Source organism: Corvus cornix, chromosome 23 (assembly GCF_000738735.6).
Source record: "Corvus cornix cornix isolate S_Up_H32 chromosome 23, ASM73873v5, whole genome shotgun sequence".
Lineage (NCBI taxonomy): Eukaryota > Metazoa > Chordata > Aves > Passeriformes > Corvidae > Corvus > Corvus cornix.
Genome location: NC_046352.1, coordinates 6,718,098 through 6,736,674, shown reverse-complemented (window position 1 = coordinate 6,736,674; position 18,577 = coordinate 6,718,098). Strand labels below are relative to the sequence as shown.

Sequence of the window (18,577 nt, the reverse complement as noted above, 5' to 3'; positions counted from 1 at the left end):
TGTGCCAACAGTTACCCAAATGCAGTGGCTGATGGATCAGAGAGGAATCAAGGAGAACAGCACCCATTTGGAGGTGAGAAACAAGAAGGGGCCTCAGGGAACAGTTTTTAACTTGTCAATATGCTGGAGTAGATGAGGCAGTGCCACACACCAGCTCTGTCTTCGCTTCAGCTCTGTGACAAACCTACAGTTTTAATCACTGCAGATAATGAGGTCACTAGAAACTGTCCATCACAGAGTCATGGAAAGGTTTGGGTTGTAAGGGACCTTAAAGCCCATCCAGTCCTGTGGACACAAAAATGCTGCTAGCAAGAATTTTTCTTGCTATTTTCTACGTCCGTGAGAGACTTTTCTCTCTCACAGAAGATATTAGCAGAGTTCTATAAACTATGAACACCTGCGACCTTGCAGAGCTTTGTTTATGGTACAGTAGAAAATATTTTGACAATGGATGTTTTAGGATTTTAGCCAATCGCCCCAGGGGGTGGCTGATCCTTTGTCCAATTAGACTATGAAGAAAAAGTCTATAAAAGAGTTTGTAAAAGAATTAAATAAATCAATCTTGCTGCACAATTCCTGCCTGCTGGATTTCTCTCCTCCTCCCTACGGCTGCGGGATACAGTGATATTTACTGCAGTAATTACAGTCCCACCCCCTGCCATGGGCAGGGACACCTTCCACTACTCCAGCGTGCTCCAAGCCCCATCCACCTGGCCTTGGACACTTCCAGGGATCCAGGGGCAGCTACAGCTTCTCTGGGCAAGTTCAGACCAGCTGTGCTTAGAGGCAGGGTCAGTGATCCTGCAGAGCACAGGACACAGTGATGGATGCAGACCAAGATCACCCACAGGTGCCAGGCTTGGCACTCACATTTGGGATCAGCAACCCCAGCAAAACCAGGCAAACGGGGATTCTAAAGGGACAGCAACAGAGCATGAAGCCACTGAACTGCGAGCCCACCCAGGAGTCTCCAGCAATTTTTCAGGGATTTCAGTCACAAAGAATCGTGACTAACACCTTGGCAGATTTCACCATCCATTAATTAAAAGGCCTCAGTAAGATTAAATCTTCAATCTGCATTATGAAGGGTTTGCAGTTCAGAACAAAAGTGGGAGTGTATTAATTGAAGATTACTCAGTTCAGGGAGTCCTCCGGCTACCTAGACCTTCTGGAAATCCCCCACTTGTGCATGCAAGGGACACCTGTGGATCACACACCAAAGAGGACATTCCTGCAGCTGCTGTTGGGAACATGGCCTGGCACATCTGCACCAATGGTATCCCAAGGGACTCTGGGAAGCAGCAGCAGTGTGGGATGGGAATGATATGGCTGTGCTGGTGGAGCCAGTGAGACCCCACGGGGGTTTTAGGGAGGACTCTGAGGAACAAGATGAGATCCTGGGAAAGGGCAGCAGGCTCCTGGCCATAGAGCTGCACATCAGCATCTGGACAACAGGCTGCAGCAAACCCTCAGGGAAAAACCCGGGGGCAGATTGACTGAGGCAGCTGGGCAGTTTGAGCACTGTTAATCCCATGTGCAGTGATGGAATCTAAACCAGATTATACGGTGTGAGATGATGACTGTCAGGGTTAGAAGGAATTCCTGCTGCATTCCACATGCCTGACACATCTGTGCGGGAAACTTGCCTCAGCACAGAGCAGCTCATCCACTCCCCTCTGGAACACCAAGCACAACCCATGCCAGGGCCAAGCAAAGCAGCTCCCTGAAGCCACAGCTCGGTTTGGCACAGCAGATCTGACCCTGCTGCAGCCGGGACAGGGCACTGGGAACAGCCAGCTTTGGGAAGAGACGCTGTGCTCACCTTCCAAAGGGTGATGGTCATTCTTTGGTAACTTGGGGGAGAGAGGAGCACTGTATGGAGGGGAATCTTGGGAATAGCGCTTTGTACCCCGGCCTGGTCCCTGCAGAGAGCCGTCTAACGAACTGCTTCTGTCTAGGAAAAGAGAACAAGCCCTCTTTAGGAGTGGAGACGTCCTGGGAAATGCAGTCTTGACAGAGTCCCCTGAGCCCTGTGTGCATTGCCAGCCTGGGCACCCACCACCTGTTCGAGCTGCAATCCAGCACATCTGGCAGGGCTCAACAGAGCAGAGTTTGCAGGTTTTGTCACAGAAAAAGTGTGGTGAGAAAACTAACAAAGAATCTTTGCCGTGTTTTGCCATATTTCACCCAAATATCACCTCTAATTGACTTAATTCCGTTTCTCCACCTTCTATGCCTTGGCTCAATCCACACAATTCCTGCTCACCCCACTCATCACCTTTCAGACACACGTAACCCTTGGATGACTGGCAAACAACCCTTGGATGATCTGCAAACCCTCTGTGCCATGTACAGTTCTGGATTAAACCCTACTCCAATTTTCAACTTCCCCGCTCTGTGAACCCCCCAGGCGCTGTCACTGCTGCTCCTCCCCAAACACAGCCCAAGGACGGGACTCTCCCTATCCTACCCAGCAGACGGGACGCTGGGATGGGCTGGGACGTCTCTGCACACACGGCGTCAGTGGGTGGGTGAACAAGGAATGGAAGCACTGACACTGATGGGGACAGCAGCCAGGCAAGTGACACAGGGGTGACAGACCCTGTCCCAGCTGAGGTGACCCTCCAGCTGCCCCCTGCCCACACAGGCCACCAGCTCCCAGCTGGGCCCTTCCAGCCACCCTGAGCATGGGTGACACGTGAGAGCTCACAGCATTCCTGGGTGCGGGCACAGAGGGGTCCAATGCTCCTACACAAATGCCAGGAGCCACCACCAGCCCGGAGCAGCCCCAACAGCTGGCACAGGGCAGGAACATGTGCAGGAGGGGCAACAGGTACGGGGGGGACCGACGGGACCGACACCAAGGGAGATGCAAAATGCCCAACAAACAGAGGTACAGGTGGGGGGAAGCACCAGACGGGCACAGCTGAGTTGATTAAGGGGAAACACAAAGGTAGAGAAGGTACCTGTTCAATTAACATCCTTCAGGGAAATGAAAGAGCTGCTTGCACTGAGGCCCTGGGACTCCATAGGAGTATGACCAAAAATCACTGTAACATTGTCAGAAAAACAAATTCCATCCTCAGGACGAGTCCCTGTAAGAAACACTCAGCCCAGAGAGGGGAACACATGCTCTTGGTAATGTCACTGGATAGCCCCGTGTCAAACTGCACGACCTTCTTCACCCAACAGCCACAGAACCACAACACAAGGCGATGCTCTACAAAGGTTTCATCAGGGTTTGGTTTGGGTTATATTTTTTTAAGTGGTTGACATTAAAAGTAATGCAAACACAGCAGGTCAGGTTATAGACGTTAATCCCGGGAATCAGAAGTGAGGTCGGTGTAAATTAATGGGAGGATAAACCAGAAATAGAATTCTGGTTTTAAAGGACAAGTTTTAAGAAAATAAAGAAATGGAGTAACAGACAGAACTGCACTCAGGTCATCAGGAATACAAAGAAAATGCCTTGAGTTCAAAGATTCCAGAAACCTCATGAATATGTATCATCAAAGAGGAAATAATCTGAGAGGGAAGGACCCCAAACCTCAGTGGATAGATGCTCACATTGAGAAGGATGCTGACAACAAGGAGATCATTTACTTGGATAAAAAGGCCCTGCTCAGCATGGAGCCATGCACCTCAGAGGATGGGGAGCGCAGGGATGAAGGGAGGTTTTTAACTCATTCTGTGTTTTGAGACAATGCAAAGGCAAAGACAGGCCTGGGTTTCAGCTACAGAAGGAACAAGCACAGGGGAACAGAGAGAGGGGATGCTGTGCAGAAAAGTAAGGATTGAGAGAAAAGGAAAAAGGATTCTCCTTGCCTCCAAATGACAGGACAGTTGGAAGGGATATCTCACCTCCCCTGCCTTGGGAGGCTGGTGGGAGGAAGAGCAGCTCACCTGCCTTGCCTGGATGGTGCTGTGGGCCATCCCAAGGCCATGGCGATGGATGCCTTTTCGAGCAGTGACAGTCACTCACCTCATCTTGTCAGGCCACTCAGGGCTTCTACTTTAGGACAATGTACCTTGCACTGACTGCACTGGCACCTCCTCCCTGGCTGCAGAGCACACCTACACACCTGGCTCAGGTGTTGATGCATCTGTGACATCTCCCTGCACTCAGTGCACTTGTAAGGTGAAAGATGGTAGATTTACACTGGATATATGGAAAAAAATCTTCCCTGTGAGGGTAGGGAGGCCCTGGCACAGGTTGCCCAGAGAAGCTGCGGCTGCCCCTGGATCCCTGGAAGTGTCCAAGGCCAGGTTGGACAGGGCTTGGAGCAGCCTGGGACAGTGAAAGGTGTCCCTGCCCATAGCAGGGGGTGGAATGAGATGAGTTTTAAGGGTCTCTTCCAACCCAAACCATTCTGGGATTCACTTCCAGCTGCAGCCATGCTGAGCACTGGGGGCAAGGCTCTAAGGATAAAAAAAAGGACAGGAATGAAAAAATCCACCATTGACTAAGTCAAACAATTGAATGTCCTCAAAATGGAGACTTGAGGGTGCAGAGGAAGCCAGGAATGACAGTGCACCTGAAGCTCTGGGTCTGCCGCAGTCAATTCTAACAGAACTCATCACCACATTACTGAGAGCAACTCGAAATGTGGTGCCAACATTGGAAAAAGAGGGTGGAAAAAAAATTTTTACAATAAAATGCCTATGTCTGACCTCAGCAGCACCACAAGGCTTGTGGCAGGCTCTGAAGGAAAGGGCAGGAAATACACATGGCACATTCTATGGCAGGTGTTCATCAGAGGAAACCGACCCAATGGCCTCCCTGCAATGGGGAAATGCTGATCTATCACATGAGGGAGGAGAAATCAACCTCACATACCTGGAATTCAGCAAGATGTTAGGTACAGAGAGCCACCAGCTGAGACAGAACATGAATTACAGGAGCCTTGTTCTATGCACAGAAATCTGATTGGAGAGGAAAAGCTGTCGGCAGCACACTGAGAGGGAACATGAGACTGGGGAGCAACCAATGAATCTGCTTGAGGATCATCCTTGAGCCCAGTGTCATTTAATAACTGTATTAGCAGCTGTGGCAGAAATTTTAGAGATTCACTGATGAAATCTGCTGATGTTTTCCCATGTCAGGCCTGACAAAGCAGCATTTAAAATCAGGCAGGAGGGATATCTATAGAACCAAGAACCACCAAGGAGGAAAATCCAGCAGCTAAATCCAGATGTGCACTTGAAGCACTGTCCCATGAGCTGGGGATCTGCAGGTGACAACAGTGGATGAGAAGAACGGGGTATGTGACCAGGACAGGCTGATCATCACCTGTTACAAGGACACAGTGACTAAAAGTGACTGCAGAGACATTTCCTGTGACCACGGTGGTGCCAGTGCTGTGGCACCAGATCCCCGTGAGCTCCTCCCCAGAGTGCTGGGTGGCACTCTGGCCACCCCATAAAGTTTAAGTCAAACCAACATTGGCTGAGGAGAGCGAAGTGCAGCCAAAAGATGAACTCCTCTGAGGGCTACAACAGCTCTGCAACTACTTCCAGAAGAAAGAGAACCAAGTTAAGCTTAAAGACAATATTAAGACCAGGAGACATAGATACCAAGTTGCCCAAGAATAAATTACAACTGGAAATTACAACATAGTTTCTAAAATCTCAGCAAAAAACCTTGGGGCAGTCTCCAGTGGAAAAGCAAAACTGGCAACTCCAGATTTAATCCAAGAAACACCGTGTGCTGTGGTGCTGTAACAGCAGGAGCCAGGGCTCAGTGGTCCAGAAGGTCTCTCCAGTCCTGTGTTTTCAGATGGCTCCAGGTTACATCCTGTTCGTGTTGCTGTGAACAGCAATCAGCTGCCCAGTTCCCTGCCGTTCCTGATGTACAACTTGGTCTGTTTCCCCTTATTTCCATCTACTCAGTAAGGCAGAATGGCAGGACACTGCTGACCTAAGGGCTGCTGCAGACCTTCCCTCTGCCCCAAGCACACACACCAGTTCTCCATGGCACCCACAGGGGTGCTCCTGCAAAGCCAGTTTACTCTGGGAACTCAGACCAGCTCCCAGTCCTAACCAGTGGCCATTTACAGGAAGAACCAGCCCCATACAGTACATTCCTGTACTGGAAAGGAAACAAGGCAGGACATGTAGAGCTGAAGGTGAGACCACAGCAGCCTTGACATCTGTTGTGATTTAAGGATGTACAACTGCACCCTCATTCCTCCACGACCAGCCCATACCACCCAGAATCACTGGCATTCTTTCCCTGCCCTCACCAGAAGCCACTGTAATGTGTAGATAACAATGTTCACCACCTTCTTTCAGGTGCCTGAGAAAGGTGTTGCCCAACAAGCTCTGAGACATCAGGATGAAGTGCAGGACTAGGTGCTGTCACTTCTTTGGACTGTGGTCAGTTTTTCTTTAAGTGCTGCAAACACTCTGAATCAGAGTTCAGGATGGGCAGGTCTCAGCATCGTGTCAGATCCGGTGCTCTGCCTGAGTTTCCCTGAATTCTGATTTATACTTTTCCATCTTGCCCAGCAGCCCAACTCTTGGCACAGCCACCACTGACCTCTCATGGAGGCTGGAAACTCCGTGTGTGAGCTACAGGGTCCTCTCATCCATGCCCAGACCTGGGTGCTTTCCCTCCCACTCTGTATTTGCTCCGTCTCATGATGACAGGGTACCCCCACACTGAAACATGGGGATTTCTTCTGTTTGAGGGTTCCTCAGGGGACAGCCTCCAGTCCCAGTAACTAGTCATGCTGCTCCTGTCCTTGCATTTCCTACAGCTCCTCTTCTCACAGCACAGTTTTTGCTCCTGGCCCTGCTGGCTCCAGCAAGGCTCTGCTCAGCCTTGGAGGAAGCAGAGGATGGGAAGATCCTCTCGCTCTCTAGACTCTGCCTAAGGTGCTTTGTGAGGTGCAATGAATGGAAGCACTGTGGCATTTGGTTGTTGTCCCCACACCTCATGCTTAACAACTTCTCCTTATACAGTTCTTCCTAAGTTCCCATCCTTTTACATTCATACAACTTTCGCTTTTCTTGCCAGAGCCATAATTATGGAAAGGATTAACTTTGGAAAGACCTCAAACAACACCACAGCTATTTGCTGACTAGAGGGAGAAGAAAGCAAGACAGGAAAGGAGATCAGCACTTGTCAACCACCTAAGAGGGTGCAGACAGCTTTGATCCTCTCCACAATTGACATTCCTGGAGCAGGAGCTCCCCCAGAGCCCCCAGACAGCCTGTGGGGCAGCCATCACCCCAGGCTTGCTGCCACTGCTTCTCCTTCAGAGCAGTTCTGCAGCCTGACAATCCGCACTGTGGCATGAACTGTCTTGCTGGGGTGAGCTGCTTCTATGCCACGCCAAGGGAAACAAAACCACCTCTGCCTCGGATTGCTGCATGAGCATCACCCCTGAACAGGCCATGTTGTCACCGAGGGCTGAATGCACTGGCTGCTGGCAGCAGATCCACGGCCAGCATGGAAACCACTCTGCTTTAATTAATTTCTAATTCCAGTTTACCTGCTGCACGTTATCACTCTCCCTTCTCATGCAGCCTTTCACCTGAATTCCTAGCTCTGTGAAGTCACCATAATCAGATTACAGGAAGCCGGACGGACTGCAGGATGAGGAGAGGAGGGAAGACAAGGAGACAGCACGGATGAGCGGAAACCTACAGCCGAGATGGAAACCAAACCAACAGGCAGGAAATGCAACTGGAATCCTGCACAACAAGAGCCCTGTGGGCATGTGCACAACACTGGGTGTGACGTAATGAACCCTGTGAGAGGGCTCTGGAACACAGGCCTGCCTCCTCCGGAGATAGAGATAAAATCTGGGTTAAGACACGGAGCACCTGGGTCCCTACAGCGCCGCCCCCGCCCCAGCTCCTACCTGGTAGATACCTGTCGTGGTCGTACTCGTGTGAGCGCTGCATGTGGCTGTTCTGAGTGAAAGGCTGGTTCCCAAAGAGGTTGTCACTGCGCAGATTGTGGCAGAGCTTCTCCAGGAAGCGGAGGACGTAGGTGATACTGTTTACTGCTGGCAGGTTCAGAGTGTGCTGTTCCCGATCAAACACAGCTGGAGACAGAAACAAACAGAGCCCAACACGTGAACCCCCCGCGAAGGCGGGAGGCTACGCCCAGGGCCGCACAGCCAGCTCCTGGATCTCGGCATCGCTGGGCTGTCTAGAGCCAACAAAGCCACTGCCTTCCGCTGCCGGGGCAGGCCAGGACCGGCCTGCTGCACCCAGCACGGGGCCGGGGCAGCAGCGCCAGGGGCGCCACGTCCGAGGGAACGGAACGGATTCGAGGAGGGGCCTGCGCTCGCAGATCCGGCTACGCACGGGCTTAAAGGAAAATTAAAACCCGGGGTATTTCTTGTCTTTCCGTGAGGAGGTGAGGAATCCCCCCTGTTGTGGCTCCTCCCAGGGCTGGGGCAGCGCGGGGGGCCGGGAAGTGCCGCAGGATTGCTGCCCAGGCTGATGCCAGGACTGAGCACTGCCTGCTCCAGCAGCTGTGCCCGCAGGCCATGGGAACTGCTCCGCTCTGAGTCAGCCGCCAGCTGTTGCTTCACTGACACAGATGTGTGGCAAGAAAGAGAAGACAGAACTCTTCTGTCTGCCCCTGGCCTGTGGCTGCAGCGAGCTTCAGGACAGACATCTTCCAAAGAGAGAATTCTTGCAACAACCTCTCTGGAGGCAAAGTGCTGCGGGCCCGTTCTCACCTGAGATGACCTCTCCCCCGTGGCCTTGTTTTAAGAAGGAGAAGACTGTTTTCTGATGATAAGCGCAATCAATGCAGGCCTGTACTGCTTGCTGCAGGACAACAGAAGCTCGAGCTGGTCCAAAATGGTCTGGCAGCTGCTGAACTTTCTTCTTGTCTAGGTGGGGCCCAGTGCTGCCGTTCTTGTTCAAGTAAATGCAAACTGCCAAGATGAGAAATGTGTTTGCCATTAACCCACTCAAGAAAGCGAGAAACAGATGCCTAAAATCCAACCTGAGAGATGCTGAGATTTTAAGACTGTCCAACCGCTCACAAAGTGAATCCACCACGACTGCCTAACTTGCATCCTCACAGTGGAGCCGCTTCTAGAGGGGAATCACCTCCAAAATCTTCCTGCCTCATGCTCACCTTCCAAACTGCTGCTGTTTCTCCCATGCTCTCCCCTGCAGTCAGACCATAAAGTGGTTTCCATGCCAGCCAGGTAAGGTGGCTGTGATGTTCAGAGGGGAAGAAGGAATGCAGCCCCCACTTTCGAGGGGTTCCCACAGCCTTTCCTTTTTAGGGAAACTGGCTTCTTTAGGTTCCTCTGAAAACCGGCAAATTACATTCTGGGGAAACAGAGGGTTCAGCCCATGTCCAGTGCTTGACTCAACATGTCAAAAGCAGCTTTGCATTCGACTTTCCTGGCCAGATTCATCCTCAGCTGTAGCAGTGCATACACTCTTCACTGCTGTTCCTCCTCCTCCCCAATTCCCTCCTGTATCTCTGTGCCTTGATATCCTGGCTGGAGCTGGGCAGATCACAGTCCTTCAGCACCTCATCTGCCCCCTGCACAGCTCCAGCAGCTGTGCCTGGCAGTGTGTGGGAGAGCTCACGCTCGGGGCTCACAAGGGGTGCTGTACACCCGACTGCCCCTGGGCACAAAGGGCCACAAGTGTCCCTGGAGAGCTGTGGAGTCACCAGCATGCAGGGGAAAGGGGTCCTTGCACTCAACAGGTGGGCCTGCAATCTTCCTACTTCATTATTTCCACATAGACAGAGAGAGATAAATGAGCAGCTGATCTGGACTCATGTGCCTGTCTCAGGCCAGCCTTTCTCGAGTGGTAAGGATTGCTGGTTTACCAGCTTAGGAAGAAATGGGATTCTCTTGGGGTGTTGCTGTCTGCCTGCTGCAGTTCCTAACTGTGCAATCCTGTCAAGATTGTGGTCCAAGACCCTCCTTACCTGTGGGAGCCTGCATGGCAGAGCTGGGGATTGTAGCAGCGTCCTGGGGCACAGTGCTTGTGTCTGGCTCTGGGGTACTGGTTGTTGGAGAGGTGGGTGCTGGGTTCAGCAATGTCCTAGGTTTCCTCTGCAGAAAAAGAGGAGATATTTCTCCTTTTACCCCTGCTCTCCTTTACCACCCATGATCACTACACTCTCCTCTGCATCCAACAGACAAGGCACTGTGGAACATGACACATTTCTGATGGTGATGATGGGGTGTCTCAAGAACCTAGTAAGCAATAAGTGTGTATTTTACAAACCACAATCCTGAAAAATAACAAGCCTGGGATCTGCCACCTCTGTTAGACTCAGACTAGCCACACACAATGGACGGGAGAGCTTATTCTAGCCTTTGGCCATCCTGTTGTGCTCCCAGCATCTGCCATGCTACTCCACAGCCAATGTGCTTCCAAAGACATGGGTTCTTGATGGAAATGATTTTTAGGACACAGACATTCTCTACAGCTCTGGGGCTGGACTCTGAGGATACTCCCAGCCCACGTACCCCTCTGGTCTCCTACTTGCTGCAGTCACACAGCCAGAGGCTGAGACAAACGTGCACAAACACACGCATGCACCATCCCATGGCAGGACCTGCAGCACCTGCTGTTCACCCGCCTGCATCAGCATCAGCTTTTACCTTACTGCCAGGCTTGGGGCCTCTCTTTCTGGGGAATTTCAAAGGCTCCACTGACTTGGAGGGTGTAGGCATGGGGTGGTGGATTAGCGCTTTGGTCGTTCGACCACGCTTCTTCCCTGTTTTGCGACGCCTTTGCCCTTGTTGATGCCCCAAAACAGTCTTTGTGCTACTGTGCATGCTAGGTTTCTCCGAGTTTACTTCGGAGGCAGGTAAAGGGCTCTTTGGAATCACAACTGAAATAAAAAGAGAAAAAGCAAATGTAATTAAATCAGGCGAGAATCAAAACAAGAGCAGCCTCCATCTTTATACAGTGTCACATGGAAAAACCTGGAGTACTCCCAGCCCCCTGGGCAGGGGGACTGCTCTCCATGCCAGAGTGAAAACCCAACACATGGACCCCGGGTCAGCACTCGAGCTGGGGGACACTGGGGCTTAACCTGGATGGGCTGAGCTCCAGAAGGATCATGCTTGCAGCCATACCTTCCTTCCTGAAAATAACTGGCACCTACAGATCTTCCTTCTGCGAGTGGTGACCTGCCAACAACCACGGAAAAGGCTCCGAGAGCATTCCTAGGGAGCGATCAGTCAAGACCTGTCTGACAGTCACAGAGCAGCGCTGCAAACACTGGAAATCCCCTCTCTCAAGGCTGACATCAAATTTGTTCCATCCCTAAATTTCCAGCAAACTGCAGTGGAAGGGACCAGCTCGAGCCTCACTGCCTGCAAGGATTACTGCTCCTGGCCCTGAGCAACAGCTCATCTCAGCTGGACCAGCTGCCCTGCTCCTCCCTCATACTGCCAGAGGCAAGTCTGCTCCTTCTTATCTTCTCACTCTTTCCATGACAAAACCAGGTTTCTGGTATACTTGCCCACAAATCCCCTGAATTTGGTCAATCATCTTTCCCAAGCCTGCTAAAGGCTAGAGATGTGCTGGCTTCAGTTTTAAATTTCTCCTAAAAAGAAACAAAATCCTGCTGCATTTTGAAAACTGCAGAGTGATCTTTAGGATGTCTTGTTTCTCATATCTGGAAACCTCAATGTGTATTCAACATAGGGGCAAGGAATTAGGAAAAAACCCAAGCAAACACTTTTGAAGTCAGGGGCTTTGTAGTTAAGGAAAAAAAGTCTTAGCCAGGGAAAGAGAGTGCAATAAAAGATTGATACCAGGATGGCACAACTGTGGGTATATACAGAGATTATTAAGATTTCTTTAATGAGGATTTTATGAGCAGTTACTGTGAGCAAGGACTCATTCCCCTGGCACAAGGAAGCTGTGGCTGCCCCATCCCTGGAAGTGTCCAAGGCCAAACCGGACGAGGCTTGGAGCAACCTGGTCTAGTGGAAGATGTCCCTGCCCATAGCAGAGGGTTGGAATGAGATGACTTTTAAGGTCCCTTCCAACCCAAATAACATGGTGCATCCAGGATCCAGCCCCATTCTGCTTGTCACATGGGCAGGGAAAGGTTTAGTTTTAATTTTATTTCCTTGTTTTTTTGCATTAGCATTCTGTATCAGAAGCTGGGAAGAAGCACATAGCCATCAGGACCTACCTGACTTCCCAAATAAGGACTTTTTTTGTGTCAGGCAGACACAGGAAATGTGGGAGAAATAGGGTTTTACTACTCCTTGTCTGAGCTGTTAATATTAACAGCAAGATTATTTTGCTGGTAAGAAAATGAATATGATAGCTCAGGCACTTCTTACAACTGATGGTACTTCAGGAGTGTCACCTGCTCCAGGTGACATCTGACACTGAGCTGCAGGGAAGCATGGCTTATGTAAGGCCGGTGCTGATCATGGAATCGTGGGGCCTCTGGCCTCAGGTGTGCAACGACTGATCTCAGCAGAGAAATGTTTGTATTAAACCCGTTCTTACAATCCCATGAGTTGACAGAACAAGAATAAACACAGATAAAATGAACAGGTTGCCCAGAGAAGCTGTGGCTGCCCCTGGATCCCTGGAAGTGCCCAAGGCCAGGCTGGATAGGGCTTAGAGCAGCCTGGGACAGTGGAAGGTGTCCCTGCTCATGGCAGGGGGTGGAATGGGATGGGCTTTATGGCCCCTTCCAACCCAAACCATTCCATGATTCCATGATTCTAAAACTCTCCATACTTCAAAGAAACTGGTAAACATCCAAGGGATGTGGAAGCCAGGGCAGGGAAGCATTTCATCTGAGATCTGCTCAACGCTCAGTGTCTAAACCAAGCTGAGGTTTCTCCAACCTGGAGGAGAAATTGAGAATTCTACAGACAAGCTGTGAAGCAAACCCATGCTGTCAGTTTTACTAGTAACAAACCCACAGAATGGTGCATTTGGGAAGTTGGCATGCAGTAGGCAGAGCAGCTGGACTGCACCCTTTGCTCCCAGGCTGGGACCACATCACTGGGAACCCAGTGCCAGGAAAAAGGAGACTGCTCTCAGATGAAGTCCTGGGGTGCAAGCTTTCACTGTATAATTTTATGTTAAAAAATTATTTCATCTTTTGGTGAAATAAATGCAAGAAAATCTGTTGCCCACTTCAGCTGTAAAGACAGTACAGGTAATAGTAATTTGACAGGCTTGAAGAATTGGTTTTGGGATTTGAGGAATAAAAGCCCATAACTGGGTGCATGCAGATCCCTTGATGGGACTTCTCGTGTCATTCAGCCACCCCAAGGAATTCCCACCCTGTGCCCCTGGCAGCACAGCTCCAGCTCTGCTGCAGCTTCTGCAGGGGTGGAGGAGCTGCCACAGCAAGGGACGCTGTTCACCAAACAGGCTAAATTACATCTAAATGTGCAGCCAGCTCAGGACAGAGAGACACAGACTGTGACCTGGATTGGTGCTGTGTGCCCAGCAGTACTGCTGAGCACAGCCCTGAGCACAGCCCTGCGCACAGCCCTGGACAGGCACTGATGTTTTCCCTGGGGCTGATTCCATCAGACTGATGCAATGCAATTTTTCTGACCCGGAGTGATTTAATGAAATGAGGTCTTATCCTCCCATGATCCAGCAGACTTGCCTGGCTTTTTGTTGGATTTGAACCAGAATCTGACCAAACACCAGCCTGTGTTAGTACATTTCTCTTGCCCTGCCAGCCAGATGCACTGAGCTGTGTGAGAAGGAGACACCAAGAGCTCCAGAGCAGAGTCCTCCCACCAGCTGCACCCACACATCAATGGTGCAGCCCCCAAAACACAGCTGGCCACACTCTGCCTCAGCCCCCCAGCACCACTCCAGTGACTGGATGCTTCCTAAAGGAGCCTGAAGTTTCTTTTCAGGTGCCTGTTATTTTTCTACAGCATTTCAGCCCCTGCTGTCATGCAGATGTGGTCCAGAAACATGGGACTGCTGTGGAGGGATCAGTGCCCAGCACTCAACCCTGCCTGCATTCACCCCAGCACCCACAGAGCTCCAGAGGTGAAAATAGCTGTGCCCAGCAAGCAGTATTATCTCACAGCTCCAACCACTGTCTGCACCCAAGTCTCCTTTACCTGCCAAAAGCTTCCATTTATTGCATCTTATTATTGCTATTATTACATCTTAATTATTAAGGATCTAAAGCTATCAAAGAGTGTCCAAAGAAGGACCAAAAAGATGTTGGAAGGTCAGGAGGGGCCACAGGAGGAGCAGCTGAGGGCTCTTGGTGTGTCCAGCTGGAGCAGAGGACACTGAGGGCAGAGCTCAGCGGGGGCTGCGGCTCCTCCCGAGGGGCAGCTCCGATCTCTGCTCCTGGGACAGGGACAGCACCCAGGGAGCGGCTGGAGCTGGGCCAGGGCAGGCTCAGGCTGGAGAGCAGGGAAAGGTTCTTCCCCCAGAGGGTGCTGGGCACTGCCCAGGCTCCCCAGGGAATGGGCACGGCCCCGAGGCTGCCAGAGCTCCAGGAGCGTTTGGGCAGCGCTGCCAGGGATGCCCAGGGTGGGGCTGTTGGGGTGTCTGGGCATGGCCTGGGGCTGGAATCCGTGATCCCTGTGGGTCCCTTCAGCTCACGATGTTCTGTGATTCAGCTGGTGACAGTGCCAGCTCAACAGTGAGCAGCTGCCAGAGACATTCTCACTTTCTTCTTCCTTGTACAAGCTACTGAGAGGAACCACGTTTTCAGAAAATCAAGTGGGGCCTCTCTTATTTAAAAAATCAACAATTTGCTGTTGCTGAGTAAAGCAGCATCTCTCTGTGCCACAGCTTTGGTGCTCACCTAAGCTCTGAGCAATCTAACCAGAGCTGGCCTTGCTTTGGAGGAGTTGAGCCATGCAACCCTGAGATCCCTTCTGACCTGAATTATTCAGGGATCTGAACTCATGGTTACTTCAGCTCATTAAGGGGACAGAAAACTAATCATTGGAAATTTTCTGCTGGCTGAACTGTCTTGTTTTGGATCACACAGGCATCCAGGACAATGGCAGACACAGAGGGGGAGGCTGGCTCCTTGCTGGGCTGGCTGGCATCGGATCCATTTGCCAAAGTGAGAAACATCACCCTGAAGATGCAGGATCAAACACGGCTGAACTCAGAGCCGAAGAGAAGTTGAGCACCACTGATGATGTCATTCATCCCTGAAGGATTAGTTTAAACAATAGTTCTGAGCTTTCTGCAGAAACAGAGACTTGACAGAGGATTCCTGATTTCAGGCTCTACTTCCTAATGCCAAAATATCCCCTGTCAGCTGATACATGGCACCTGCAGCTGCCCGCCACACTGTGACTGAAACTGTTACTTACAGGACACTCTGCCATCCACACTCTGAGGATTAGTCAATGCTAGGAAGCAGCATTTGTCACCCTTCAGCTTATCTCAGGCTTGTCACAGCTTGAAGAAGACAAAATTATGTCCTTGGGACAAGAATTACAAAGTCAAAACATGTAGAAAAATATGGAACAAAGAAAAGTTGAAGTTGCAGAAGGGTTTCCTGCCTTTCTCTCTTATTTACCAGGGTCATTTACCAAGAGCTGCAGGAGCACAAATCCCAAATTCCCATTTTCCGTGCCAAGGGCTCTGTACTCTCGGATGCAGCCACAGATCATGTTCTTCTCCCTGGAGATCTCCGTAGTGGCCCTGCAGTGTCCTGAAGTGCAGGGGGAGGTTTCTGAGCACACCACTCATGCCCACTCCAAAGCCCCTCTGATGGATGTCCTGCAGGCCACCCCTCCAGTGGTCCTTTGGTGCTCACTGCCCCTTGTCCCATCTTCAGCACTTCATGGGCAGAAGCAGCACTCAGAGGTGGGTTAAAGAGACCCATTTAAGATAAGCAAATTTGTCAGAGACCAGAAATCTTGTTGAGATCTGGCTGAATCCCTCCTTGCATGAGGCATTTCAGTCCTAGACATCCTGAAGGCTGGAGCTGGACAGGAACCAGAGTAAAAGGTGAAAGCTTCAAATCCTTGTGATTCTTCCCAAAGCAGAGACCGTCATCACTGACCACCATGAGCACAACTGGGACAGAAATACAAGCCCTGGGAAGGCTCCAGACATGGACTGTCCTGAGCTCTGAGCAGATGTGGCAGACACAACGCAGGAGAAAGGGTTGGAGCATGGGTGGGAGACATGGGCTCCTTGCAAAGACAGGGATTAAGAACACGACTCCAAATCCTGGAATTTAAAGGTGAGAAGGCAATTATTCTAATAATTCAGTATTTCTTGCAGGGATTCGTGCTCTCCAGTTGGAAATGCCTGCTTGAGCAGAGACTAGAGGAGATATCCCACACAGCGCAGGGATCCAAGTGCTGCAGGATTTGGTGTGTTCTACCTGTTCTCATGATCAGCTCTCTAAGATACACTTTCTTTTTACACAAGGTTTGTCTACTTGCAGGTTTTGACTACTGAAATAAGGTTCTTTTATCCACTAATCCCCTGGCCAGTGGTGACACAGTAGCACACAAAGAAACCCAAACCCACAGTCCCCAAAACTCTCCATCCTGCTCATCCTGACCACGGGGGTGCATTATGATGTCTTTTTTGGGCAGGACATCCACATGTACATGAAGACCTGTTACTTCAAACTAAAGCAATGCCTTGCACATTTATTGAACCTGAGACAGTCTCTGAACATTCATCATCAGTGTCCCATTTCTAAAAGGCTTAGAAATCTGCATGGTCTGGAGCAGCACTTCTCCTAGTTGTTGGCATGCACTCGGATGAGCTCTGTCACTGCAGATGCCACTGTTACATCCCTCAGCACAAGCTGTGCCATTTTTTAGGGTTGTTTTATTTGTTTTTCCAGTTGTTTTATTTATCAAAATAAAACAACTGGGGGAAAAAAGTCTCAAGAGTCACAGTGATACCAGCGACTGCTGTTTGCTATTTGCACAAGTGTCACATTTTCAGTCTCACAGCAGCATTCCCGTGTGCCCTAAACCGTACTGGCAACTACACCCAGTGCTCCCTGAAGCAGCACAGCAGGGATCCTGCAAACCTTGGCAGGTGTTCCCAGCACCTTGCACCACGTCTCGGAGGTGTTGGGCAGCACATGACAACCCGAGCTTCAATGACTTGCCTCAAGTGCCAGAGCAGTCACCGAACTGCAAAGCAGCCCAAATGTCCCACCTCTGATTGTAACCACACACAGAGACGTGGAAAAGAGCTGGAGACTGTGGTTGGTGCTACTGGAGCTGAAGACAAAAACCCTATTCTGGACCTACAGGGTCTGCTTGCACAACTAAACAACAGAACTTGGGACCCTAGAGACCTCTCCATCTCCAAGGCTGCCCTTGGTGCATCTCCGTCTGCCCCATTCACCCAGACACTTGCTAAACCCAAGCAGATAATTCTACCCAAGCACAAGGTACATCTGCTAAAACATTTTCCAAAACAAAACAGAAGCTTTAACTCAATAACACAGCCCCCAAGAGGAATCTGAGCCACTTGGGCAGCATCAGTCCAGCTACTGCAACAGAAACCTGGAGGGGTCTGGACTGGCCAGAGACCATGTGGAAGGATGTGACACAGCCCATCTACCTCCAAGATCCTCACCAAAGGCTTTGACAACACCTCCAGAGCCATGGGATAAGAAGAAAGGTTTCTAAAGGCATAAATCAAGGATTACAAGAGGTAGGGGTAAAGACTCATTCTTGAAGAGAAGAGATATCTATGCGGGGAATACAGGGAGGTGCACCGGGATCCACACTGCTCATCCATGAGCGACCTGATCAGGGGATGAGAGCTCAGAAAGTCTAAGGATTCACCCTTCCAGGGCAGGCAGGACTGTGGCAGCCCATGAGCAGAGACTGAGTTTAAGGGAGAGAACACAGCAGGTGATAGAAAGCAGTGAGTGTGGAGAAACCCCCTCCTGCCTTCATCTGCACAACCCTGGGCTCTGAGCTGCCTCGTGCTCCTTCAGGACAGAGAACTTGGGCTGCAATGCTCACTGAACAAGAACAGCAGAGCAGCGGCCGGAAAGAGCCACAGACAAAGCTTCCACTTTGGAAAAATGAGAGACCAGAACCCTGGATGTCACCAACTGAATAGAAATCCTCGTTTTACTGATTCAAATCAAACAAAAAAGTCCCCAAACATGCAGCTGATGCCTGGATTCTCATTTCCACAGAGTTCCAGACTTTCTGGGGATATTTCATCCAGGGCTCAGCTCTGCCTTGCCTGCTGCACACAAGGACCCCCCAGACTGCCCTTCACTGGTCCTATCAAAACTCATTGGTCACACTGAGCATTTTGAGAGTTCCTTCACACTGCTTTGGCTCTTCTGCACACAACATCCAACAGCTTGTAATGGTTTTAATCAGTTTCCAGCATCCTTTCAGAGGCAGTAACTCTTATTGTTACTTGGCAGTTATTGATGCATTTTAGGGTATAAACATCCATGTGCAGATATTCCTCAGTGAGGGGAAGTGCTCTGAGACACAGCACAGTGTCAGGATGTGCCACACAACAGACGTATCCCCCAAACTGCCCTGGGGTCAGCACCATCCCTGCTCTGCTGAGGGCAAAATAAACATAGAGAAGTGGCTGGCTCGTGATCAGAGACACACAGTGACAGCCTGTG

General features: G+C 50.6%; 1 protein-coding gene across 7 annotated transcripts in view; it reads right to left on the bottom strand.

Annotated features, from left to right (window-relative positions):
- Positions 1-18,577, bottom strand: part of SCMH1 (Scm polycomb group protein homolog 1) — a 71,438-nt gene that overhangs the window by 9,244 nt on the left and 43,617 nt on the right. For 4 of the 7 annotated variants that reach the window (XM_039564485.1, XM_039564489.1, XM_039564487.1 and 1 more), the window contains 5 exons: positions 10,605-10,837; positions 9,923-10,049; positions 8,700-8,900; positions 7,869-8,054; positions 1,823-1,954 (listed from right to left, as the gene is read on the bottom strand). In XM_039564485.1, the coding sequence (XP_039420419.1) occupies positions 1,823-1,954; positions 7,869-8,054; positions 8,700-8,900; positions 9,923-10,049; positions 10,605-10,837 (879 nt within the window). The remainder of the gene's footprint in view (positions 1-1,822; positions 1,955-7,868; positions 8,055-8,699; positions 8,901-9,922; positions 10,050-10,604; positions 10,838-18,577) is intronic. The other 3 variants (XM_039564488.1, XM_039564490.1, XM_039564491.1) reach the window with 2 other exon arrangements.